This window comes from Scardinius erythrophthalmus (assembly GCF_964197995.2).
Source record: "Scardinius erythrophthalmus genome assembly, chromosome: 24".
NCBI lineage: Eukaryota > Metazoa > Chordata > Actinopteri > Cypriniformes > Leuciscidae > Scardinius > Scardinius erythrophthalmus.
In genome coordinates this window covers 11,624,357-11,651,356 of record NC_138244.1, presented here as the reverse complement: position 1 = coordinate 11,651,356, position 27,000 = coordinate 11,624,357, and the positions used below count along the sequence as shown (strand labels likewise).

At 37.2% G+C, this 27,000-nt stretch overlaps 1 protein-coding gene across 1 annotated transcript; it reads left to right on the top strand.

The window, feature by feature from the left end:
- The first annotated feature begins 1,157 nt into the window (after positions 1-1,157).
- On the top strand, positions 1,158-26,541 carry fa2h (fatty acid 2-hydroxylase). Its single transcript, XM_081355556.1, has 7 exons — positions 1,158-1,561; positions 17,741-17,833; positions 21,411-21,553; positions 21,702-21,802; positions 22,812-22,984; positions 23,673-23,925; positions 24,744-26,541. The coding sequence occupies exons 1-7, from the start codon at positions 1,268-1,270 to the stop codon at positions 24,809-24,811; spliced, it is 1,125 nt and encodes a 374-aa protein (XP_081211682.1). The 5' UTR covers positions 1,158-1,267; the 3' UTR covers positions 24,812-26,541.
- Positions 26,542-27,000: the final 459 nt, after the last annotated feature.

The following is a 27,000-nucleotide window of genomic DNA, read 5'->3' as shown; positions in this document are numbered from 1 at the left end:
TTTCTTGCTCCTCCCATTATGATGTCACCCTACATTACGTAGACTATCACCACTGACGTCTCCCTACCTTACTCCACATGTCAAATTCATGAAGAACTTTTCATTCCAAATATAAGCATATTATAATTTTATTTATAATTAGTCAATTGAATTGTAATTTACTATATCCTTTCTGAAAAAACAAAACAAAAAAAAACATTGAGCATGTTTGTGAAACCTATTTATGTACTTTGCAATACTGCCACCCTGAGACGAAACTGTTATTCCCAACAATGAAACTTAAACTGGGCCCAAAACTGAAGAGGTGAAATAGACAGCATGATGAAAAAAAAAAAAAAACTTATTATGTATGGCACTGATGGCAAAAACTAGATTATTATTCAAAATCTGAGTAGAACAGTGTGACCAGATTGGCTTTCGTTAATCAATCACTGTTTGTATGTATGTATGTTCGTTTTTAATTTAATATTTAGTTAATGTTTGTTATCATTTATCTCTATTGTTCAACTGATGTGTGCGCGTGGCGTCACAACGCTATTGAAAGTGGCTCGTGGATGCCAATACAAATAAACAATCATATTTAAAAGACCAAAACGCATTGTATATTGTTATAGGTAAAATGACAGAAAATTAGGGGAAAAAAATAGCTGGTCTTAGCTGGTTTATCTATCTGACAGCCAGATGAGATGACTAGGATGGGAAAACAGTAGCGCGTTTTGTGTTTGTGTATGTGTGTGTCAGCTCAAGTTAAATAAAAAACGTAAAAAATGTCTCACTGTTCAGGTCACACAATGCCCTAACACTATTGATTTTACAGCCTATCTAAAGTCGCGCCCTCTGTGCAAACAGAACGTACAGCAGTGTAATGACACTAACAACGCCCACAAGAAGGAAGTGCAATGTGCGAGTATCGATTGTTTACATTAGTCAACTTTTGACATAAATGTAATTTAGAGTAAAATAAAACAACAACAGCAAAAGAAAAACTTTCTTGTGAAAAATGCACTAGAAAAAACGACTCAAACACAGTAATTTACAGCGTGTGCTTTGTGTAAACCATTGGACTTTGCAGCACGCGCGACAGGTGCTTGGATCAGCAGTGACTGTGTCATGAATTATTCATGAGTTGCATAATGAGCAGGCCGGCTATGAACTCTGCTCAGGCTCGAAGTCGATAGTCAGTAGTTGGTACACTATCGCTGGAGAAAGTCAGTGGGGGTCCCACCTATGTGCCTACCTTTCTCTATCCTCTTGTGGACACCCCTAAATGAATAAAAAAATGTCGCCTTCGGTGTCCCCTCGCTTTTTTTCTCAAAAGGAGGTAGCCAAACATTGCACTAAGGATTCGTGCTGGGTGTTGTTAGGGACGCGCGTGTACGATGTGACAGGGTTCCTCCGAATGCACCCGGGCGGAGAGGCGCTCATCCTCCACCGGTCCGGCAAGGACATCAGCCGGGAGATCGAAGGACCCCCACACCGGCACTCGGAGAACGCCCGAAGGTGGATGGAGCAGTACTACATCGGTGAACTCGACAAAGACAGCACAGATGAAGATACGGAGGTAAGTCCCGAAATAGCAACCGAAAGAAACTCAAGCACTATCTAGAGGAAGTTTAACTCAACTAGAAGTCACTAGTAAGTCACTTTAAGATGTTCAGGAACTTTACACCACACAAACAAGCCATAAAAGTGACTTAAGAAGACAATTTGGTCCGTTACGAGTTTTTATAGCGATGTCAGAGTCGAGAAACTTTCTTTTGAGTCGGATTTTTTCAATGAATGTGGAAAAAGTTCGAACTGAATTGAGTTCTCGAGTCATGAACTCACTGAACCGAGAAAAAAAACACATAGGCTACGGGAAATATGACCGTATATCATACGGAACAGGATTTTTTTTTTTTTTTAATAATATTTTACGAAAACAGGTAAAAATATTTTGGTGTTGTTGTTTTTTTTTTTTTTGCTGAATTTTAGAGTTGTGTAGCCTAGTGTAAATGCAAATTATATTTATGTTCTGAAAGACCAAACAAACCAATCTGGGTCTCATAATATTACAAAACATTATTATTAATAAGGTTTAGCCGAAAAAAAAAACTAATAAAAGTACTATATTTGCTTCATATCTTTATGCACATTTTAGAACAAATCGCATGGCACGCCGTTATGCAAGGAACGTGATGACTCAATTAACGTCAGTGCGTAAAGTAATCAACATATACATTTTTTTAACTTGTGCAGCAAATTTAAGGTAACGATTTTTTTTTAAATTGGGCGACTATAAAATGTTTGAAAACCATTGGATAAGAAGCCATCTCGATTATCATAGTCGTGATATTTGTGCGTCGTGTCAGCAGGTTGGATATTCCATTGAGGGCTCTTATTAGATAAACAAGCCTTCTGTCTCTGCTTGCCTTTCTTATGTCAATCCCTAAAGAACAAGTGGGGGTGGGTGGTGGTGGGACCAGGTAGTATCACAGCTTCCAGTTACAGGTTTATGTATTATTATTCTAATTTTCATATCTTGTCATATGAAAAAAAAATTGATATTTTTGGGATATGAAGGGTGGATATTTCAGAATGCAGGAGGTGTAAACGAGTGTGTGTGTGTGTGTGTGTGTGACAATCAAACCGGTCTGTCTTGTCTACTCAGACATGACCCACAACACAATAGCTGAGGAGGAAAATTTTCTGAGTACTGTCAGTGTTTGAGAGGGTTCACATGAAGTATCATTGTAATTAATGGTCACTTTACACTTTACTACATGCGTTTTTAAATTAAATCGAGCTTCACTTATTTTCTGGCATCTTGGACCATTTCAACTGTACAGACAGTGGTTTCACAGACAGAGTTTAGATTAAGCCAGGATTAGGCCTTAGTTCAATTAGGAAATTTAAGTAGCTTTTATAAATGGGTCTTAGAAAAAAGCATTACGGGTGGTGTGCATCTTGAGACAAATTAATGATTTGTTGCTTTCAGTTAAAACCGCTCAAACATGCATTTTAGACTGGGACTAGGCTGAAGCCTTCTCTGTTAAACCGGGGGATAACGTTCTAGTTACGCTAAGATAAAAACAGCTTTGTTTGCAATCCTTATAGTAATCTCCAACAACCAGAAACATCATGCAATAAAAAAAAATTCATAATCTAGGAACTCTAGGAATTTTTTTTGAAGAACAGATGATGTCATTGATTATTGCTAAACCCTCATTGCTGTAATCATTTAGCGTGTTTGTTGTTAAGCAGGAGTGTGTTTGTATGTGATATATTGAACGAGTGTGTGTATTTGTGAGGACTGCGCGGATTTGAGCCCTTCTGACACATTGCCCATATTTGATGCTGAATTTAACTTAGTGGTTTTGTAAAAGTCCTTTCTTAGCCGCTATGATTGCAGTGTAAAGAGTCTGATCCTTTAAATAGTGTGAGGACTTGACTCCTCACCACTCAACACAAGGGCTCGGCCTGAGATATTGCTAATCTATTTCCACATAGTTTCACAAACATGTTTTAACACCCTCAGAAGATTCTTATATTTTTAATGAGCCATAAGGAGAATTATCTCAAGGAGATTTATCTCAAATATCAGCTAAAGGGTATTGAGTTACCAATGGTTGTGTGATTGTGGCACAGGTTTTTTTTTTTTCTAATGCAAAATATCAAAATCCATTTTCTCCCAAGAGTAAAAGGGGTCAGAGTCTGATGGGATTATCTCAGGTGATTTGCAATTTTTATTGGATCTCTGATATCTGATATCGGAGTATGACATACAAATTTAAATGCAAAATCCCCATTATAGCGAGCTACCAGTGGCTATCGAGTATTTTTCTTTCATTCCCAGTTGTTTTTATTTTTGATTATTTCATTGCAAAATATCAAAAGATAAATGCAATTTTTTTTCTCAAGGCATTTCAAAGTATTCAGACATTTGGTATCTGATATATATATAAAGTTTGGGGTTATTTTAGGGGTTAGTTTTTTTTTGTTGAGAAATTAATGCTTTTACTCAACAAGTACACATTAAAAAGATGAAAAGTGACAGTAAAGACATTTATAATTTTACAAGAGATTTCTATTACAAATAAATGCTGTTCTTTCGAACTTTCTATTCATCATTTGATTGTGAGAAAACAGTTATTTTAAATTGTAATAATATTTCACAATATTACCGTTTTACTGTAATATAATTTACTGTCATTTTTTGATCAAATAAATTCAGCCTTGGTGAGTATAAGTAACTGTTTTCAAAAACATTAAAAAAATCATGTTGACCACAAACTTTGGTCAAAAGTTCATTGCCCTTTGAACTTTAATAATCACATTAGCCTATACCTTTTGGTTCTCCACCCCCAAATTTAAGACCTCTTAAAATGGTTATCAATACGTTCGTTATAACATTTAAGATATTTAAGACCTTTCCCCCGGTTTCACAGACAAGGCTTAAGCTAGTCCCAGTCAAAAATGCATGTTTGAGCTGTTTTACCTGAAAGAAACTTGCACTGACATATCTTAAAATATGACAGTGCCATTGTTTTGTCTCAAGATGCACACCAGTAATGTTTTTTCTAAGGTATGTTTAGAAAAGATACTTAAAATGTCCTAATTGAACTCCTGGCTTAATCTGAGCCCTTTCTGTGAAACCGGACCTGAATATTTTTAGACTTTAAAGAAGAACTCCGGTCAATTTTAACAATGAGCTCATTTTTTGTAACTTTGGAGTGCTGTCAATACAGAGAACAAAGCCAAAAATCGGTGTTGCCGACACCATGTTATCCTCTTTTTAAAATTTGCACCCTGTTGACTTCAATGGGACAAGTTTTAAACCAGCTTTTAGCCTCTTAACATCCTTGATGTGTCATTACAAGTGCACAGCCATGTGAGTGATTCCTTCAGAGTGATCACGGGTGAATCTGACTGCAGTAGATGTGAAAGATATGAATAAAAATTATGTTTATTCAGCCAGCGCACATACCTGTATTTTCTTCCTGTTTTCGGTCGAAGTCCATAGTAATCGATTGTCGAGTTCACGCGCGTGATCATAGGTAACTAAACCTATGCGTGTGAACTCGACAATCGATTACTATGGACTTCGACCAAAAACAGGATGTAAATACAGGTATGTGCGCTGGCTGAAATAACATCACTTTTATTAATATCTTTCACATCTACTGCAGTCAGATTCACCCGTGATCACTCTAAAGGAATCACTCCACATGGCTGGGCACTTGTAATGACACATCAAGGATGTTAAGAGGCTAAAAGCAGGTTTAAAACTTGCCCCATTGAAGTCAACAGGGTGCACATTTTAAAAAGGGGATAACACGGTGTAGGCAACACCGATTTTTGACGTTGTTCTCTGTATTGACAGCACTCCAAATTTACAAAAAAATGAGCTCAATGTTAAAATTGACCGGAGTTCTCCTTTAAGAATGAGCGGGAACTTTTTTAATTCACATACGTGCTTCTAAATATATTTTACAGTCTACACATGTTTGTTTTTTTTAGTCACAAATGCGAGTGAAATGCTTGCACTGTTGAGCCCTGGATTTCTTAATGGAGCTTATGAGATTCCTATACATTTCCGCCTTAGATTTGAATCGCATTATCAAACAGAAGACAGCACTAAACCAGTGTCAATCCCTTAGGAACAGGTGGGGGTGGGACCAGGTAGTATCACAGCTTCCAGTTCCAGGTTTATGTATTATTATTTTCATATCGTGTCACATGTGCAAAGTTTTATCATTCTTATCAATTTTTTTATCATATTTATTACGCACTGCTTTTCAAACAAGCCCCTCCTTGAGATCTTGAGCCCATTGATTGCTGTTTGTTTGTTCCCACTAAAAGACAAGAGTGACTCATGATATTAGTCACATATTCCTATTTAATTCTGAGAAACTGGCTAGACCTGCTATACATTTTTAAAACTTGGAAGTATTCGTAGTATTAATGGTTATGACATTGCTAGAGCAACCTCAAAGGCCTTAGTCCAGTACCAAAAACAAACGTCCAGGAAAACTGGGGGGTCGTCTGTCTCTCTTGCTTATTGATCGCTCATGAAACCAGCTGGCCTGTTGACTAGGTGCAGGGGCTGTTGTCCATTTGCTCATATCTAGTGAGGGTATGACAAGGCGATGACCTGTTATGGGCGTGTTGCCAGTGATGTAATGACAAAATGGTACCGGGCGGTTCCACTTCTTGAGCAAGCATGAATTTGAATTAGGAGACTGAGATAAAAGGATGAATAAAGTGATGAATGAATGTCTAGGTAAGTAGTTGTTAGGTTTATATATATGATTGTCCTTTATGAAACAACTGGTCTTGTGGCTGCGAGTTACCTTGTAACTAGAATGGTAAAATCATAATGGTCATTGTAAAACATGGTATCGCTTTAACTCAACTCTGTACACAGGTGAAAGGACAAAGGCTCCTTTAGCACATTTATTTAGCACCGTTTTTTTTTGTGGCATGTAGTGGTGGTGTCACACTCTCACTCCCAAATGCTCTGACCTGTGCACATTTATATTTATGACTGAAGATTTGATTAATGGCTGGTTTTAGGCTTAAGGTTTATTTTGTTTTCCATTACAGAGATATTCCGCTTTACAGGACTAAATAACTTATATCGGATTATATTATATTTTAAGTGTTAGATGATGACAGGTTGTAAAATGCAAATGCACATGCTCTTTTCCCCTAAATTAAATATCAAATATCGACTGATACAATAAATTACGTTTCACTCAGTTTTACAGCTGTTCTAGTCCAATTGAAACATTTGGTCAGAGTGAACCGGGTTAGTCGCCCGCTGATTTTTTGAGAGGAACGTACAAGGCAGAGGCATGAATCTCTGGAATGTTTCCTTTCTGAGGATATGAATCTCATTTCTCCTTCAATAGCCTTTTTGTTTTCCATGGCTTCAGCAGCATGCCAACCTTAAACAAGGGCCATCTTGGTTGTGAATGCTCAATACAGTGAAATTCCCTGAAATTCCTTTCACAAAGTCTCGTGGTTGTGATGGGACCTCATATTGGAGCAGTGTAGTTTGTGCTATATTGTAAGTACACCAATAACCACAGGACTTTAGGATGAATAGGTATCCTCTGGTGTGAGAACTGTTTACTGCGGGCTGCTATGCCGACAGGGACGGCCTCAGTACTTAGCTCCTCCAGTGTCATCAAACCACTTCACTTTGTAACCCTCCATTCTCTTTCCCCAAGGAGACCGTGTCAGACTGGTGAATTGCACCTTGGGAGCGCAAGGCATTTGGGAGCCAATGGTCCAATCATAGGACATGCTCAGAAGTTCTCACTGATAAATTTATAACGTAGGTCACTGATAGATTATAGACAGACGGTTCGGCCACCATCGGTCCCTTAAGTAATAAAGGTTTGCTTGCTCATTAATTGCATCAAAGTACCAGACGGGCCCCAGGAGAGGAGCATGCTGGGTACAAGAGTCATAAGTCTGGCGTCACCAGGAGACACCTGTTGCCTTGGTTGTGAGTGGATCCCTGGGACCAGGAATCTCTCAATGGCTAATGTAGCAAACATACTATGACTATCGGTTGGTTTTAAATGCTTCCCGAAAACCAACTAACTCTTTTCCGTAACTTTGTCAGTTGATGTAAAAGAGGGAAATCAGTGCTTAAACTTAAAATGTGTTCAGAAAGGAAGCGTATTCAAAGTTCACTCCGACTCTCCAATGAGCCGCACACATGGTTTAGTCTCATGCAGACTAATTGAACTGCTTATTACAATGCATAGAGAATCATTGTGTGAACTGAATCAGTGTGATTCATATAAACCCTGTCCGAATTGTGGCTTCGTAAAGAAAAAGGGTGTATTGTTCCAAAGCTGACACCATAGAAGTTCAGCAGAACCAACTTACTCATTTTAATGTCAATTTGCTGGAAAATGTAGGCCTACATGTAATATTGATTGACATAATATTGATATTGTAAATTGAACATAATATTTTGAATAAGCATCTGAATAACCAGTTTCTCCATCTATATTTTGATCATCTATTTGAACTCCATTGCAACTGACAGATCTCACAGCTTGAAAGTTGAAATCTGAACAATGTGTTAAAACAAAGCTTCTTAAAGATACTAAGACACTATCTAAAACAAGTTTGACCAGTGAAGGTTATACATTTTAGAACAATCAGGTGGTATCATTCTTTTGTAGTTTCTACTTCTAAGAAGTGTTTTCAATGTGCTGATGAAGTTTCTAACAGGTTCAGCAAGTTGAGATAAACCTCATTTGTTCAACCTGTTGAACCCTTCAGTAGAGGTGTTGGGAAAATTGTGTTTTAGGTCATTGGTTCTGTATGATGTGCATTTTCCCACACCAGTCCTCTAACTTTTCAAATGCTTTTTCCACAATATGATTATTGATTTTAGGTCACCTTATCTCATGAGATACATAACTGGATTATATAATAGTTCTTTGTAGAGAACAGGAAGCTGAGATATTCCTCTTTTGACTTAAAGGCAGACCCTTTTTTGTATGCTTGGGGAATATTTGGTAAGGTTAAGTATTAAACTTTAAACTACAGGCATGCAGGGGTGTCTGTGTCACTATACCACATTTTCAGTAGTCATTGGTCGTAACTACACTATTAATTATTATTTTTTTAAACAAATTTCATAGCAAAAGCAAATATGCGATTAAACTCATTTGTGTATAAAAAGTTAAATATTAACACAAAACAGTGGTATTGTTACACTTTTAAAAACAAGCAAACATCGGACTTTGTACCGAAGTCCCACAATTTTGACATCCTTACAGGCATAACTTCATCCATTAACACACAAATAATCTCAAAATTGGAAAAGAAGTGCCCAGGGTACACGCGTAGCAAAATGATAGTGAGTTTTGAATCTGTGAACTTCAGACGTGCTAATCCTGTTGCACATATTTCTAATCTCCTCGCTGATGCTCTTTCTGGATTGAAGGTCTTTACATGTGAGGGTGCTCTTGTTCTTTGAACTCTGTACGATAGGACAAGCTCATGTGTGCAGACCTGCAAATGATTTGTTTGAAGGGAGGGAACTGAAAAAAAATTCTGTTATTGCATGTAGGGTTGGGCAAGCGGACAGCCTTCTCGTTTACCCTTTTCATGTTTTTTTTTTTACCTGTGCACTATGCAAATACACACAACTGGTTTAAGTAATATATATATATATATATATATATATATATATATATATATATATATATTTAAAGAAAGTCATCATCAGATGAGAATTGACTGGTATTTGAACAGATAATGCCGAATAGTCACAGCAACCTTTGCTTGATGATACCCACCCTTGCCCAGACATCTAAACTTTCTTATACTGTATCTGCCAAATCCAGGATAATGAAGCTGACCGTTGATTTTAAATTTGGCTTGGTAAACGAGGGAAGGAATTAAGGAAAAGAGAGTGAGAAAATGCTCCCAGTATCTGCCCTAGCAGGTTCCACCAGTTCTCTGGGTGATGCAGCTTACTCACCAACAACATCCCTGTTTATGGTGAGAGTAGACGGGTCTTGACCCTGCCTACCACTTAAAATTCCAGATCCACAGGTTTGGGATCAGTTTCAACTTTGGACTAGTGTCTTTTTTGAGCAAAGATAAGCGTTTAAAAAGCAGATCCTGGACCAGCTGTAGAGTGATGCTTTAGAGAGGAAAGCACAAGGAAAGAGGCATTGATTTGAATGGCTTCAAATAACTCTGAATTCGAAATATTAAAGGGATATTCTGGGTTCAGTACATTAAGCTCAATAAATGGCATTTGTGGCTTTATGATGATTGCAAAAAAAAAAAAAAAAAAATTCTGCTTGTCCCTCCTTTCTTTGAAAAAGCATAAACAGTTTCACAATTTCACAAACTTCACATTTCTGCTTTGCAATCCTTAATAATTGCCCCCTTCACTTCCATTGTAAGTACCTCATTGTAAACTAAATTTTTTCCTATTTTTAAGAGCAAGAGGCGAGTTGTAATTATTGGTTTTATTGTATGCCCAAAAGTGAAATACTACAACCAAGCTTGTCCAGGGCATTTGCATTAACATGTATTTTTGTTTAGTCATTTACATATGTGTAAGCTTGTAGAAGCCTGCCTCTTCTGCTTCTAGTTCTATCACAAGACTTTCCCATGCTTCGTCTTTGACAACCTCTCATCATTGCTTTCAGCTGTACTTGAATTAAAACTTGAGCATCAGATTTTGCTGGAGAATCAGCAAATATTCATTTATACAATCAACCAGTGTGTTTAGAGAGAGATGCTTTGGGAATTGGACAGGTTGTCGAGGGACTTCTGCCTGCAAATTTACATAAGTGTTCCTCTGAATAACACAAGCCAAATGTTTTACATCTGCCCCAAATCAGTGACACTTCACATGGCTGATGTTTTCGACAGCTTGGAATAGTCCATCAGTTACTGCCTCTTATCAAGATCAGTCCGTCCAACTGTGTATCCTGGCACTGATTGGATAATGGTTAATTATTAACTTAAAAGAATCCTCATGGGTCATGTGACCCTCTTGCCCTGAACACTGTTGAAACAGGTGAGGTAATGCGACATAGCTTATTTTAAGCTAGCATCATTTTTGTTTCTGAAGAACCACTAACTTTATCACTCATTTTGTAAGAAATTCCAGAATGATGCCTGATAAGATTGCATTAAGATTCTTCAGAGATTAAGTTGCATGAGCACTAGAACCAAAAAATTATTTTTTTTGCAGTTCAGGGGTGTCCAATCCTTCTGGAGGGCCAACGTCTAAGAGTATAGTTCCAATCTGCCCAAACATTCCTGTCTGGAAGTTTAGCTATTCTGAAAAGCTTAAAGAGCTGTGTTTAATTAGGTTTGGAGCTAAACTCAGCAGGGCAGTGGTCCTCCAGGAGCAGGATTGGACAACCCTGATCTAAATAGACCCCGAAAATGTCAGTCGATGTCATTGTGAATTTTGACCGTAGCTCTTTATTCTACTGGAAACCCTTCTCGGGGAAAAACGCAGACTTTGCCAGTGAATGATACTTAAGCAAGCATCTCGTTTGTACAAGCATTAGAGGAACAATCACTCAGGTGGAAGTATCCAAAAGTAGCATTTATGCTTTTACAAAGATGATTCATACCAAACATTCTCTCTTCCCACACCTTTGTTAATGCTAAACTTATTTTTAACCATTCCAAATGTATGCAGTTTGCTCCTGTTCACTTACCGAGAGGTATGGGTGTGCTTTTTCATTAGTTGGTATGTGGTCACATTTGTTCCTATAGTACATCTCTATCTGGGGAATGTGGTGGGTTTGCAAATTGATAAGAATTACTATTGACTGGGAATGACTCAGTACAGGGTTAAGCTAATTAGGGTTTGGCTAGGCGATTCTGATGGCCTGGGTGCCCTTTTGAATGTATGTATCTGAGGCTCTCAACCCCCAACATGCTCTTGCAGCCGCCCCAACACCATTCCACACACTGCCACTGTTCGGATTGTGCCAGCCTGAGCCCTCTTCCTCTGTCCTTCACGCTTTTGTTCTCGTAACTCTTTCTGTATGTATGTGCGTCTCTCTCATTCAGTGTCCCGGATCCTTACTGCTCCATAAAGAAGCCTTATTGTTCTCCCAGAGGAATTCTTTTAGCCCCCATGCCAGTCTACCACGCCAGCCTCCTTCTTGCCCTTAACACGCAATTTCTGCATTTCACCACTGTCTCAAATGACTTGATTTGCAACACATCTAGTTTTGAATCTCACCAAAAAACATAGAAGGATATGGCTGCATCCATGGAATCCTGTTGATCCGTTATATCTGGATACATTTGGATAGATTGGCTTTGAAAGAACTCCATGCTCCATGGTCGGCCAAGCCCAAAAATTGGGTAACCCTGAAAACTATGTAAACAACGCTGATTTTATATCAGCCAGTGCAGCTGTCGTAACTTTAGTCAATTAGATATTTGCATACCACACCGGAAAATGACACCGTCTAGGTGTAATGACTTATGTCTATATTTTCATACATTCCACTCTGTTGGTCATCAGGCAGAGCTTCAGACATAGTCACACAGTGCTTTCACTGAATGTTGATTTTTTTTTTTTTTTTTTACTTTTTAGACATCCACATTGAAGGAATACTAACCTCATCCAAATTTCTCTCAATGACCCCGAAGGACAATTGGAAAGTCTCTTTTCTGTAACTAAGCACCCTTTTACAAGTAATAAGATATAATGTAGAATGGGACACACACAATAGGTGGTGGGTTGCGTTGTGTGCTTTTACCAAGAGGGGATCATGCACGCGTGATTTGATTTTCAGATTTGTTTAGGTTTAATTAACTGTGAAGAAATATAACAAAGGTATAGACCATAAAAATGGAAATGAAATGGAAATAGGAAGTGGTGAAGTTTTGTGGTGGTGATCTTTTTTTTTTTTTCTCAGAATTTCCATGGTGAGGGGAGTCTCTGTTGTGGTTTTGATGTATGGATAAAGTGGTCTGACTAAATATAAAGACAACCTTCAGAATACATGGATGGCCAACTTTAGGTTTATCCATTCCAGTCCTCTGACCGTGGATCGCCTTTAACAACTTTTCCAGGCATTGCTCACTAATACCTATCCACATGCTAAGCCATATTCACCCACTTGGACACAATGTAACCTTCTATCCAGTAAAAATGAGAAGTATGTATAAAGCATTTAGCTAATTACATTATTATTTTTTATTTTATTTTCTTAATTTTAATTCATGTCACAGGACCTTTTTACAATGAATTAGTAATAGAATGTTTAAAAATAGCTATAAAATATGCACACTTTTCTTAAATTTCGCATACATTTCAAGCTAAAATCTTGATTGAAATCGACCTTGGACATGCTGCGTCAGCTGCTGTGTTTATTTGGAGTCCAATACCAACCTTATCCTTGGAAGCAGAGTTTCGCAGAATGAGCTATAGACAATCCCTTTGAAGGTTCTTTACCCTGCAGTCCTGTTGAGCTCAAACCATCTTCTGCACCACAGATCAGAGAACTTTGATAGACCCCCCAACCAGCCATCTGAGTTATGGGACCATTAACCTTAACCAACCCTACAGCTGCCATCTCCTCTGAACATTTGCAGCTTGCTCTAACCATATATTCCAAGTCTCATACTTTATAACTAGGACCAAATCAGCCTTACCCTACCCAAGGTTTCATTTTAATTTCCTTCCTCATAACCCTGAGATAACTCTCCATTTGTTTGCCCTTCTTTTAAGGACTTTTGCACTTTTCCAAAATACATCTTGCCCTGCTTTTCCTAAAGGCTTCTTTACCCGGTTCTCGCTTCAGCACCTCGACAAAAGGGCAGCACACATCTCGTATCACGCCCACTAATACAAAACTGTTTTTGAGCTATAAAAGCAAATGATTTGCTGTCATTCACAGTCAATTTGCGGTGCCTCTTTGACCATGAACTCAAAAACGGCACGTAAAGTGTAAATGAGAGTCGTGTTCAAAGGAAACCTTCCGGTACCTTAGAGTTGATAAAGACCAGATAATATTGTCTTTTTGACAGTTTCTAAGTTTGGTACTTGGATGTTTATGTATTGTTTCGCTTGAAAGCATGTGATCAAGATGTCAACATGCATGTGCATGCCAGATTGAATCGTTTCATGTGACCTGTTTTCTAATCTGGTTTGTATTGTGTGAAAGGCCTGTCGTGCAAGTTTATTCACTGACTTCAGTGCTACGATAGTGACTGTATCTATAACGACAATTGTTTGTTTCTGGATACAATCCCTTGTGTGTTGTCCTATAGGCACTGGTTAAGTGTTAATTTCTGTGTGTGTGTGTGTGAATGTTTCTTCAGGGTGTAAAACAAAATCACATAAATGTCATTTTAAATATTTGATTTCTACATGTCCCTTGATTTAGTGTCACTATGACAACTGATGGAGTTTCATCCCTCAAGTGGTAAAATTCCTCTTTTTGCATTTGGTTTGTGTGTATTTCTAGACTAATGATTGGCGTGGCTCTTTGTAAACAGTAAAACACCCCAGCAGGCACGTATGCACACTGTGTGCGTGTCTATTGGGTACAATAAAACTAAATTTCCACGTGATATGGTGCTGTATTTTTATAAAATTGTTGTATAAGAGTTTTTTTAGGCTGTAAGTTAAGCATTAAAGTGAATGATGTGTGACAATAACAAAATGGACTGATTCTGAGTAAGCTTTAGCGCGTGTCAGTGTCAACAAAAATGCATCGTAAGACGAGTTTGCATGTTTGTGTTTGTGATGTTTAGACCGATAGTCATCTGGAATATCTGGTCAGGCGCATCTGTTTTCAAAAGTTATGCGTTGCTCACCATGAGAAGAATGTGACTTTGTTTGTATCTGCAAGGAGCTCCCTTTCAATATGTGTTTGGACACTACTGTTCAAAACTACAATTTCTTTAAATTAAATGTTTTTATTAAAAATAAGTACTTTTACTTTTAAATGAAACCTTTTTTTCAGCAAGGACACATTCATTCATTAATCAACAGTGACAGTAAAGACATTTATAATGTTTTAACTTTCTATTCATTAAAGAATCCTGAAAAAAGTATCATGGTTTCCTCAAATCAGCAGCAAATCAGCATATTAGAATGATTTCTGAAGGATCATGTGACATTGTAAAGACTGGAGTAATGATGCTGAAAATTCAGTTTTGCATCACAGGAATAAATTACATTTTAAAATATATTGAAATAGAAAACAGTTATTTTTTAATTGCAATAATATTTCCTAATATTAACGTTTTCACTGCACGTTTTGTCAAATAAATGTTAAAAACAGCAACAAATCTTACCAACCCTAAACTTTTACTTCTAATACAAATATCATTACTTGTGCTAGTGATTCAATCTTTACAATATTTTAAAAATACCATTTGCTGTTAGGACAAGGTGTTTTGCAAAATAGAAATTCCCGAATGACTTTGTATTTACAACATTGCCAGATAAGATTACATCAATAAAATAAGTACTGCACTGGGGAAAAACATCTCTCAAGCACATTAAACCGCACAATTACTCCATCTAAGCACCTGACCCTGTAAAGTGAAGTCACTGATGGAGATTTTCCATGCCACAGCGCTCAAATCTAATGAATCAATCATTTTCATTCTCATTTTAGTGACAGAATACATTTTAAAATTTCACACCAGTTTTCACATATATTGTGACAGTTTCCAATATTAAGAATAAATCAGAGTAAATTTTAATGTTCTTACTGGTAGCTGAAAACCGCATCAAAATATTAGTAGCATATTTTATAAACAAATTGTACGAAACGTATTGAAATTTCATGCAGGTCTGAGTACAATCGCATAAATTTCCTCCAATACCATGTTACCTCTGAGTATGTTTGTGCTGCTTAAATTGTACAAACCCAGGAGGCCTTAGTCACGCTCAATTTCACAAACAGCAACACTTCAACCATCAACTTCTATGGCACGTTGAGCACCTTCTGGTACAGTAGTATGGCAGATCATATGGCTTGGGTTAGGTGTTAGGTTGCCATGGAGATGTGTGTGTGGTCCTGGGAATCCCAATGTTCTGGGGACAAAATGTCCTTGTGGGGGACATTTTTTTTGGTCCCCATGAGAAATCATACTAAATTATGTTTTTTGAAAAAGTGAAAATGCAGGAAGCTTTCTGTGATAGGTAGGTTTAGGGGATGGAATATACAGTTTGTACAGTATGTCAATGGGGAGTCCCCATAAAACATGGAATCCCAACGTGTGTGTGTGTGTATGGTCCAGGTCTTTTTGACGTTCTGGGGGACAAACTTTCGGTTTTCATGAGGAAAACATCTTATAAATCATTCTAAATTGTTTTTTTAAAATGTAAAAAAATGCAGAATGTTTTCTGTAAGGGTTAGGGGATAGAATGGAAAGTTTGTACAGTATAAAATCATGTCTATGGAGAGTCCTCATAAAACGTGTGTGTGTGTGTGTGTGTGTGTAAGCAGGTGTGAAGGAGGGCAGGGTTAATCATCTCTTTAACATATTAGAATGGTAGGGTTCGATGCGAGACCTGTTTAATATTTCACCTGTCCCACCATCCTAGCCATCTGTGAAGGGTGTGTCCCAGTGTGTTTGTGACCCTATGGAGAAACGAGTAGCCCTTGTGTCCTGTGGGTTGGGGCATGACGTAATGTGTGCTGTGATGTGTGAACCACGTGAATAAGGCGTGGTGTACTTTTTGTGGTGGTATGATGACAGTGAGGGTTGGTGTTTGTTTTATCGGTGAAAAAAACAAACCCCCGTCTAATCACGTCTGCCATTTTGTTGGAATTCATATTGTCACATTTGAATGTCTTATTGTAGTACAACGTCTCTTGATCTTTAGGTTTTAGATGTATTTATTGATTTAGTTCTCTGAAAAACAGCAGCTTTGACTTGCAAGGGACTTTTATTTTGTGTTTTGTTGGTATTTTATTGAGTTTGGTTTCTGAAAAATAGCAGATCCAACTTATAAGGGACTTTACTGTTGTATTGCATGTTTTATAATAATCATTTTTATTTATATAGCGCCTTTCCAACACCCAAGGTCGCTTTACAAAGATGGGTTTAAGGAACAGAACCAAATAAACATGAACAACAAAGTACAATACACATACCAAGGGCTGAAAAGTAATATACAGAGGTCGCTTACAAAGTTAGGTTAGAGATGAATGCAAAGAGTGTTTAACATAGTTTTGGAGGCAGTGTGCAAGCATGATTGACATTACGTGAGGTCGTATTTATTTTTTAACGTGCGAAAATTTCGGATGTGAATTTTGGACCTTAACAGTGTCAAAAGCTGAGCTGAGGTCTAACAGAAGGAGAAGCTTGGAGGAGATAGTTAAGAGACCTTAAACAGGGCTGTTTCAGTACTGTTTAACGGACGAAAGCCAGATTGGAAAGCCTCATAGAGGTTATGTGCTGTTCAATAGGCCTGTAACTGAGAGGAAACAAGTTTTTCTAATATCTTAGAGAGAAAAGAGAGGTTCGAAATAGGCCTGTAGCTACTTGGGGATGAAATATCAAGACCATGATTAGACAGCCTGATTATAGTACGCTGTCTCTGATTGGTATATTTTATTTTATTGGTAGTATTTAATGTTTTGTTTTTGCTAGAATTAATTTTATTGATTAAAATATTTCAATAACAGCAGGTCTGACTATACTATATCATTCGTCAACTTGTACAAGAAATATTTTGCAATTTTGATACCACATTAAAACCGATTAGTTTTTAAAAACTATTATTGCTTTTGAACTAAACACTTCATTTAAAACGTTAATTATTGATATATTTATTGATATTCAATTAAAACAATAGTATGAAGTCTTCAAGTAAGCTTTTCAAATAAAGTAAGTCCGTAATAATGAACAAAGAAGTAAATTAAGAGCAGTGAGAGATTTGATCACTTATTATTAACATTAAAGGTGTGCTTGGTAATTAAAGTCATATCAATAGCCTAATAAAAGTTATTTTCTTTTACAAGAAGCAGGTCACTTTGTGGTGGCCGCCATGTTGAGATCACATGACCAGTCAAATGCCACTTGCTTCAACTCGTCATTTCCCTCTGTTGTCAGACAGGTTGTTTTATCTCAGAGTCAGGCCATGAATCAAATATATAGGAATACAAACAAATTCCTAACAACACAAATTGAACACGGATGAATCTCATCTCATTTAACATGATCATTAGAGTTCATCTGAAATGTTTCTGTTCTTCTGTTCTAGACTCTGAGACTGAGGAAGAAGATCCCAGAAAGCACCACAGAAGAAGAAGAAACCTCAGCCATCAATAAATGCAGCAAAGTCGACGAAGAAACGGTACGCAGAAGTGAAATGCAACCTGGCATATTACTGATTAAAATACAAGCTCTAAGTTAAGGCACAGCTACGGTTATCTAGATTTTGGTTTTCTAACTGTAGTTTTAGCCTAGTTAATATTTTGCACTGCAGAGCAACACATCCTGTTTGAACAGGCCATAGGAAACGCATCTGATCGATGTGTGACCGACATGATGCTAAACCAGTCTAAATGTACAGGACTTCCTTAAAACATAATGAAAGCATAGTTTTACACATTCATAGGCTCAAAATGACTTTCCGTAGTAATCAACAACATGCCACAGAGACTAGTGAGTGAGCTGAACTTGTATTAAACCCAGAATATTCCCTTCAACAGTCGTTTAATCGCTGTACCACGCATTTGTCTGCTTGACATCTGGAAGTGAAGCTTTAGATCATATGACAGGAAACCGCAAACATCCATTCCTCTTTTCACTTGCACCAACAGTGTGAAACACTAACAGAGCAGGTGACTTTCTTTTGCTTTCTTTCTTGAACAGCGATTATCCTCCTTAAAGGGTTAGTCTGCCAGAAAATAAAAATTATTCCATGATTTACTCACCCTCAAGCCATCCAAGGTGGATATGACTATCTTATTTCAGACGAACACAATTGGAGTTATATTTAAAAATATCCTGGCTCTTCCAAGCTTTATAATGGTAGTGAGATTTTGAAGGCCAACAAATGCATCCATCCATCATAAAAAATAATCCATATGGCTCCAGGAGGTTAATAAAGGCCTTCTGAAGCGAAGCAATGTGTTTTTGTATGAATATCCATATTTACAACTTTATTGGCAGAAGGCCGCACACAGCAATTTGCGGTGGAAGAGTGGACTCTGACCCGACGCAATGATGAACGTGGAAGCGCAGAGGATGGAGCAAAACAAAACGGGTCACAAATTAGAAGTCTAAACCGAGAAATTTTAAAGAGAAATGTCAGAGGATTTCGATATAAGAGAAGAGGAGCTTTGTTGCGGAAGTCGACTTGCGCAGTATGCATACGGTTATCTGCCGGAAGCTAGTTATTATAGCCAATAATGTTTTAAATATGGATTTTTTTTCTTACACAAACACATGGCTTCGCTTCAGAAGGCCTTGATAAACCCCTTGGAGCCGTATGGATTACTGTTATGATGGATGGGTGCATTTTTTTGCCCTTCAAAAAATTTCAACCCCCATTCACTCCCATTATAAATCTAGGAAGAGCCAGGATATTTTTAAATATATCTCCGATTGTGTTCGTTTCAAAGAAGATGGTCATATACACCTAGAATGGCTTTAGGGTGAGTAAATCATGGGATAATTTACATTTTTGGGTGAAATATCCCTTGAAGGCTTCCTTTTTCTGTGTTTGTAAGATGCTGCAAGGCGGATGAAAGCCAAAACACTTATGTACTTTGCTGACAATGAAATGATATGTGAAAATGTTACAGTGTATGTGCTTCCCTCACTCTCTGTGTTTGTGTGTGAATGTCCTGTGTCCTCTATCAGAGGCATGCAGGACTTTCACAAGCATCGATTGTTTGGTCCAACCCCCCTGAGTGTGACAGATGGGGTCAGCGATCTAGAGAACGCTGACCCCCTTTGCAGAACCACGCTGTACCATTCACTACAACTTGTAGTTATAAATACCTGCATATGTGTGAACAGTGCTTATGGAGAATCGTTTCCTTATTCACTGGTATTCAGAAAATCTGAAGAAAAACAAATATTTAGCTTAAATAAATGAAGGAAAAGGATATATTAAAAATAAAAATAATAAAAATGTATTCAAATATATTTTATATTTATTTAAAGTTTATTTCGATATTTGCCATGACTTATACATGAGCTATATTTCACAAATGTTCTTTTTTCCTCATTAATTACAGCAATGAGAATGAGATTTTATTGTTTTAAGATTCATTTTTAAGATAATTTTTTACAATTTTATATAAATTGATATTTTTTTTTTACAATTTTATAAATACACACTCACGTACACAGTAAAATGTGACCCACCTGAACATTTCTTAGTGAGATTCACCTGTTAATTATATTGTATTGTAAGTGTATGTATTCTGGCTTACTCATTCTTCAGCCTCAGCTGTTACACTAACGTAGCAAACGTAACTTGTGCATCAGGCTTAGGCATAACAACCAAAACCATAATTAATGGCGTAATGAAACTTGTAAATCAGACAGGATAGGCAACCAGCCCAGACCAGATTTCTGGGTTCATTATAACAGGAATCATGTGGTTTCGGCTCAGGTTTATTGCTGCACTCTCATTCATTCCAGCGTTGCTATGAAGGAAAGGGTGTTAATTTGTCCTAACGTGTGCACCTATTGATGGTGTGACAGATATTTCCTAGAACTAAACTTGGAATACTTGTCTGTCCTCATTTCTCAAAGCAAGCAGTAGCCTAAATAGTCAGTAAATAAAGTGGGTGGTTATGTGAAGTCTTACTTGGTATTCTGTCACGCAGTAATAACTAGAAATGACACTGACTGAACTAGAGCTATGATAAAGCTATTTTTTAAGCAGCCCCTAGATAATGTAATTGAAATGCGATGACCTTTTGTACCTTGTGACTAGTTGTGTCCCTAGCGTGATCCTGTATTACACTGGAGAGTTGTTAATATGCACATGACTACTGTATGAGTAATGTTAGCTTATACTGTTTTATAACGTACATTTATAGATAGATGCATAAATGGGCGTCTATCACTTCAGGTTCAGTCCTTGAGTTCAAGGCCTCTGTGTCCTGTCTTTGTTTGAATCTTGGTGAGTTGCCGCTCCCTATAGGTTTTCTTTGGCGAATATGGCGTTTTAGACACACTTTATAATGTTATAGGGATCCCTAGTGGAGAAAGTAGGAAAAGCATCTGGTCAAAATTTGCACCATAAACAAGCAAGTCAAATGATTCAGCAAACTAACATACATTATTGATAGCCAACATTCCTGCTTCACAAATACCTTCTGTATTATGAATTTTGATTGAAGTGTGCAAAAGTGGTTATTTACCTAACGGCAGAAAAATGAACAGGACTCCTTAATAAATGGTAATAAAGTGTAAAGTTAGTAATTGCTATGCTAGTTAACTTGCATAAAGATGTCAGTATGAGGTTAATTGATGTGGCAAAATTATGTAATTATTATTAAATCAATTAAAAATGCTAAAATTTGTTGATATTCTGATTTGTCATTTTCACAAACCAATTAAAAACACAGATAAACATTGCAGTTAAAAAAACTGATATTACAAATGACTAATAAGATAAAATCTATTTTTTTTATTTTTTTATTACCATCAATCAGTAAACATTAGATTAGAAATGTTGAATTAGAAATGTTGCTTGGCAACTTGTAATAAATAAGCTTAAGGACTAAAATTTCTAAAAGTAAAACGGATAAGAATGTAAAATGTTGGAATTTTGTTCCAGAATCAACAAAGATGTTGATCCAGGAGCATGTTGTACTTCACGTTCACAGTAACAGTATATGAATAATGCTAATATAGCACTGTTATCAAATGAAATAATAATTGGATTTATTTCATTGTCCATACAGGATCTGGTGGACTGGCGGAAGCCACTGGCCTGGCAGGTCGGATACCTCAGAGAGAAATATGACACATGGGTCCATCAGCCCGTGGACAGACCAATCAGACTGTTCGGAAATGACTTTTTCGAAGCCAACACAAAGACTTCATGGTAAGAGAGATCAAATAACAGGATTTATCACATCTGTGTGCTTGTTTTTGCTTAGTCAAGTTAAACATTGTAGATTAGTAAGAGTATTGTGCTACATGAGCTGCTACGCCATGTGTGTGCTGGTTAACTGACAAATGTGTGTTTGCAGGTACATGGTGCCAATTGTATGGATGCCTATGGTTATCTATCTGAGCTGGTACTGCTACACACTATTGGCACAAGAGACGACAAGACTGTATATTACATCAGGTGTGTGGAAAGGGTGTTTTAAGACACTTAGTTAATTTACTCACAGCAGTATTATTTATATACTATTATAGTATCGTTTTTATTATTAGTTTTAGCCATTTTTTTGTAAAATACTTCTATATAGCTTTAATTAATTAAGATTTCAGTTTAAGATTTAGCGATTTCGGACCTAAAGTTTTGCCTTTGCAAATAACTGAATAAATATGATTATGTTTAGGTTTTTAATCCATTTTATTTCACTTAACAAAAACACTTTATTTTTATAGTCTACTTTAGACATTCTACTAACTTTAAAGGGTTAGTTCACCCAAAAATGAAAATTATGTCATTAATGACTCCCCTTCATGTTGTTCCAAGCCCGTAAGACCTTCGTTCATCTTCGGAACACAGTTTAAGATATTGTAGATTTAGTCCGAGAGCTTTCTGTTCCTCCATTGAAAGTCAATGGACGGCATACTGTCCATGTCCAGAAAGGCAGTACAGACATCATCAAAGTAGTCCATGTGACATCAGTGGCTCGATCTTAAGTTTATCAAGCGACGAGAATACTTTTTGTGCGCAAAAAGTAAACAAAAATAACGACTTTATTCCACTATTCATTTCCTTCTCTCTGGGTCTCGAGCTATTTCACGTAGTGTTTTTGCGCAGCGCGTCTATGTTGTACGTCACACGTAGGCTCACTATTGGCCGACACTGGTCATGTGTGATGCGTGTGACGTACCACACAGACGCGCTATGCTATTACACTACGTGAAATAGCTCGAGACCCAGAGAGAAGGAAATGAATAGTGGAATAAAGTCGTTATTGTTGTTTACTTTTTGCGCAAAGTTATGTATGGCTAGTAGAATGTCTAAAGTTGACTATCGAAAGAAAGTGTAATCACAATTTTGAAGAGTTCCGTTTTAGTTGACATTATATTGATATATGTAACACTTTTCTCAGTGAAGGATTGTTATTTTGCCCAAAATGTCCTAATGTATGTTTTATACTTGTATTTATTATTTTTAGACTACTCCATTCTGGTCCACAAGTACAGCTTTCCGTTCATCTTCATGCTTGGCATGTTTCTGTGGTCATTTGTCGAGTACTGCATCCATCGCTTCGTCTTCCACATGCGCCCACCCGCCCACAATTATTACCTCATCACGCTGCACTTCCTGTTGCACGGTCAGCACCACAAGGTGTGTTCATTTTTTTCAATATCTGAGATTCATTTCAAATTCATTGAGCAGTAATCCCAGTAAATTACCGTTAAAACTACCAAAATGAATTACACAAATATCCTGTTCACACATGGCTTTTTACCGACCATTCACGCACTAGCACCAAAATACCGGTAAATTCTGTGATGGAATCTGTGATCGGAAATGATCTTTAAACGCTGAGCCGTTGTCTTCATTCGCCTGCACGAGGAGAAGCGCTTTAGCTTCACTATCTGTTCAGTTTGACAAATGTTTTTTTGACTTTAGAGTGACAGGTGTAAGGTGATGATTACACAGAATGCTTTTTTGCTCAAAGATGTCCATCTAGCGCATATTGACATACTGTAGAAAAACTATTAAAAAGCAGTTGAGCTTACTGTAAAGTAAACAGCACGGAGTAAACGTGTCATCGCCATAATAACTTTATGATTGGCCAAAGCAGACTGCCATTGGATTCTGACTTCGTACTTGCTCATACCGGTAATCTTCATTCTTTTTTACTCACAGCATCATAACGGTAATTTACTGGTAATGTTACAACTTACTGGTATCTTCTGAAAAGGTCCTGTTCACACATGATCTTTTACTGGTAATTTACCAGTTAAGGCTGTATATGTGAAAGGGGTTATTGTTGAAACCAACCAAACTCTCTTTTCTTACCCATCAGTCTCCGTTTGACGGCTCTCGTCTGGTGTTTCCTCCGAGCCTGGCTGCCATCGCCGCTGGCGCATTTTATCTGATACTCATGCAGCTGATGTCTGAGGGATTGGGAACCTCCCTGTTTGTTGGGGGCATGTGTGGATACGTGGTCTACGACATGATCCACTACTACCTGCACTACGGCTCGCCACGGAAAGACTCCTACTTGTATGGGCTGAAAGCGTACCATGTCAAACACCACTTTGAACACCAAAGGGCAGGTGAGGACGTAATATTTTGAGGCATCAGGCATTAGAGCATCTCTCTACAAAATAGTGGATAAAGTGGCTGTATTTTATGCAAGTTAAGACCAGTTATATGAAATACATTTTAAATAACACGTTTACATTTGAAATATTAAAGGCCTGTTCACACCAAGGACGATAACTATAAAGAAAACGACAAAGATTTAGTTCTAAAAATCGTTCTCAATATTAAAGAAGAGCAGAGTTCAGACCACAGCTATAACGATAACGGCACAGAGAAACTATATTGTTGTCACAGAAAATTACACTTAAAAAAATAAAAAATAAACAAAATGTATCACTTAACTAATTGTGTGCGTGTATGTATATATATATATATATATATATATATATATATATATATATATATATATATATATATATATATATATATATAACATTTCAAACATGTATTCTTTTTTATAAAAGTTATAATTCCTTATAAGATTTCAAGTAAGCCTTTCAGGTTGTTTGTAAAAAAAGGTTCAGAAGTCCTCAGGGCTATGACATTTAATATTTATAAATAGATTAACTCTTTCCCCGCCAGTGATGACTTTCCATATTTCAACTGTTATAAAGTAGGGGGCGCTATTGTGCATCTTCTGAAAGAGTATAGAATACTTTTTTTTAAACGCTGGCTGGGAGAGAGTTAATATTTGTTTTATAATATTTAATGTTAATATAACATTTAATATTTAAAACATTTTATTTTATTTTTTTATTACGTTTAACCTGCTTTTTAAACTGATTTATCTCCTTTTTAAAAGCTTCTATTTATTCTGAATTTTCTCCAGGTTTTGGGATCACCACCAGATTCTGGGACCACCCCTTCAACACAGTCATCCCAGAGCAGACGTTTTAGAAGATCCCTTTTTTGCCACAATGACCAAATCAAAATGCCCCCAACAAACTCCCATAAGTCTCTCCCTTCTGCATTCTCCTTCTTTCACCGTGTTAGATACAGTGTCTTACCCTGCTGCTGCTACCAGCCATAGTCTTATGTTCTTCATCATCATCATCATCATCATCATCATCAATTTTCTGTGAAGGGGAAGCCTGAAACATAGAGAATCACAGAATGTCAAGCTATATAAATATTTATATAATGTGTATGAATGTACTGATGAATCAAGCGTTGGATGAGATCTGTAAATGTCTTTTATTAGAGGCACCACAATATCAAACTCCGTTTTTGCCCATCCATGTAATGTTAGGAGAGGTATAGACAGGGACCGGTAAGTGTGGGACGGTGTGTGAAGGTGCGAGTGGAAATGAATTCTTAGTCGTAGTGTTAAGACGCTGAAGGCAAGCAGAAGGAAGTCCTTTAGGTGGCCACATGAGCCATTGCCATTAAGGAAAACTCAGGAAAGTCTCAGATGCTTTAATTCTTCTCAGTGTTGATGTTTCCCCCAGCTGTCTATCAAACCTTTGGCTCCGCCCTCATTATGTTGTTTCATGCTGCTCTGGTGATCTTGCTTTTCTGTCTCGTCTCACCCACTTTGAGGTGTTTTTTTTGCCAATTGACTTACTAATATTGTATCTGGAGGATGTCTCAAGTAGCTGCTCCTCGAATAATATGTTACATATCCAGTGAGATATTAAGTTATTGGAGGATTGAAGTTGGCTTTTGGTTCTCCTGACTAACACATGGGGACGATTAGGCACTTTGAACTGGTGGTGAGGGCATGAAGCGGGGTGCACGGGCCTCTCCTGTCGGTGAGGGTTGCCAGCCGTACGTAGCTGTCATAGGGTGGAGGGTCTATAGAAATCCTCTGTCGTCATTGTAGATCTAGCCGGCGCAACCATTCCATCTGGTGTGACGATCTGTTGCATCTGACCAGGCGTCAGGAGAGCGAGAACATCCTCGGCTGATCTCTCATCCGTTCACACGGCAGATTTCGCACACTTTTGTATTGTTTCCCTGCTTGTTTTAACCCCTGCCTTTGTCTTGATACTGTTTAATGATGTTGGAATAATGGGACATTTCCCAGAAAAAGCTGTTGCCACATTTAACTCATCTTCACACAGTCATTTTGAGCATAATTAATGTTTCAGTGATGGTACGTTCATCGATTACCTAATTTCTCGGTAAGAGGCCACCTTATCCTGGTTTGTTCTTGAATTTATATATGAAGATAAAGATTAAATATATGATATATTTAAGGAAAAATGATCCCGATGTGCCTTCCCTACCTTCCTTCTCCTTCCTAACCAATTAGATCGCATAATTGGTTTGACGTTTCAGCCAAAAGTCATGGAAGGACATTTGAATAGGGCTTTTCTTCATACCGTGATTAAATGGTACTACGAAACTAATAAAATACAAATGGCCATTGTAATGAATTTGGATTTTGTAACTGTGATGCCCTCCTGAACTTACATGGACAGATCCCATGTCATAGGAGAATGCTTTCAGTTGAAGCAATATTTATCTGTTGACTTGTAATCACAGTGGGAGCTTTTAATTCAGACAAATTGTTTTAGAAATGCCTCTAATAAATCTGTTTACTACTATGTATTTTTATTTTGAATTTTTAAATTTCTATGCAAATGCAATTGTATTTGTAAATAAACGTATGTATATTTCTGAGGAAATCTGGTGGTGTTTTTACTTGAATTGTTTTTTATTAGCCATTAGATTTAAAAGCACAAAAAACAATGTCAAAGTTATGTTCAATGTAATATCCTGAAACTAAAATTGTGTTATATTAAATGTACATACACATTATTACACATTTTTATTACACATATTTATTACACATACGTACATTATATTAAATGTACAAATGTACATACACTCACCTAAAGGATTATTTGGAACACATACTAATACTGTGTTTGACCCCCTTTTGCCTTCAGAACTGCTTTAATTCTACGTGCCATTGATTCAACAAGGTGCTGAAAGCATTCTTTAGAAATGTTGGCCCATATTGATAGGATAGCATCTTGCAGTTGATGGAGATTTGTGGGATGCACATCCAGGGCACGAAGCTCCCGTTCCACCACATCCGAAAGATGCTCTATTGGGTTGAGATCTGGTGACTGTGGGGG

Excerpts from the sequence above, each read along its gene's own strand:
- fa2h (XM_081355556.1), top strand. The coding sequence starts at position 1,268 with ATGAATAAAAAAATGTCGCCTTCGGTGTCCCCTCGCTTTTTTTCTCAA. Across the intron at positions 21,554-21,701 it reads GCCAACACAAAGACTTCATG|GTACATGGTGCCAATTGTAT; the intron begins GTAAGAGAGATC and ends GTGTGTTTGCAG. Across the intron at positions 23,926-24,743 it reads CTTTGAACACCAAAGGGCAG|GTTTTGGGATCACCACCAGA; the intron begins GTGAGGACGTAA and ends AATTTTCTCCAG.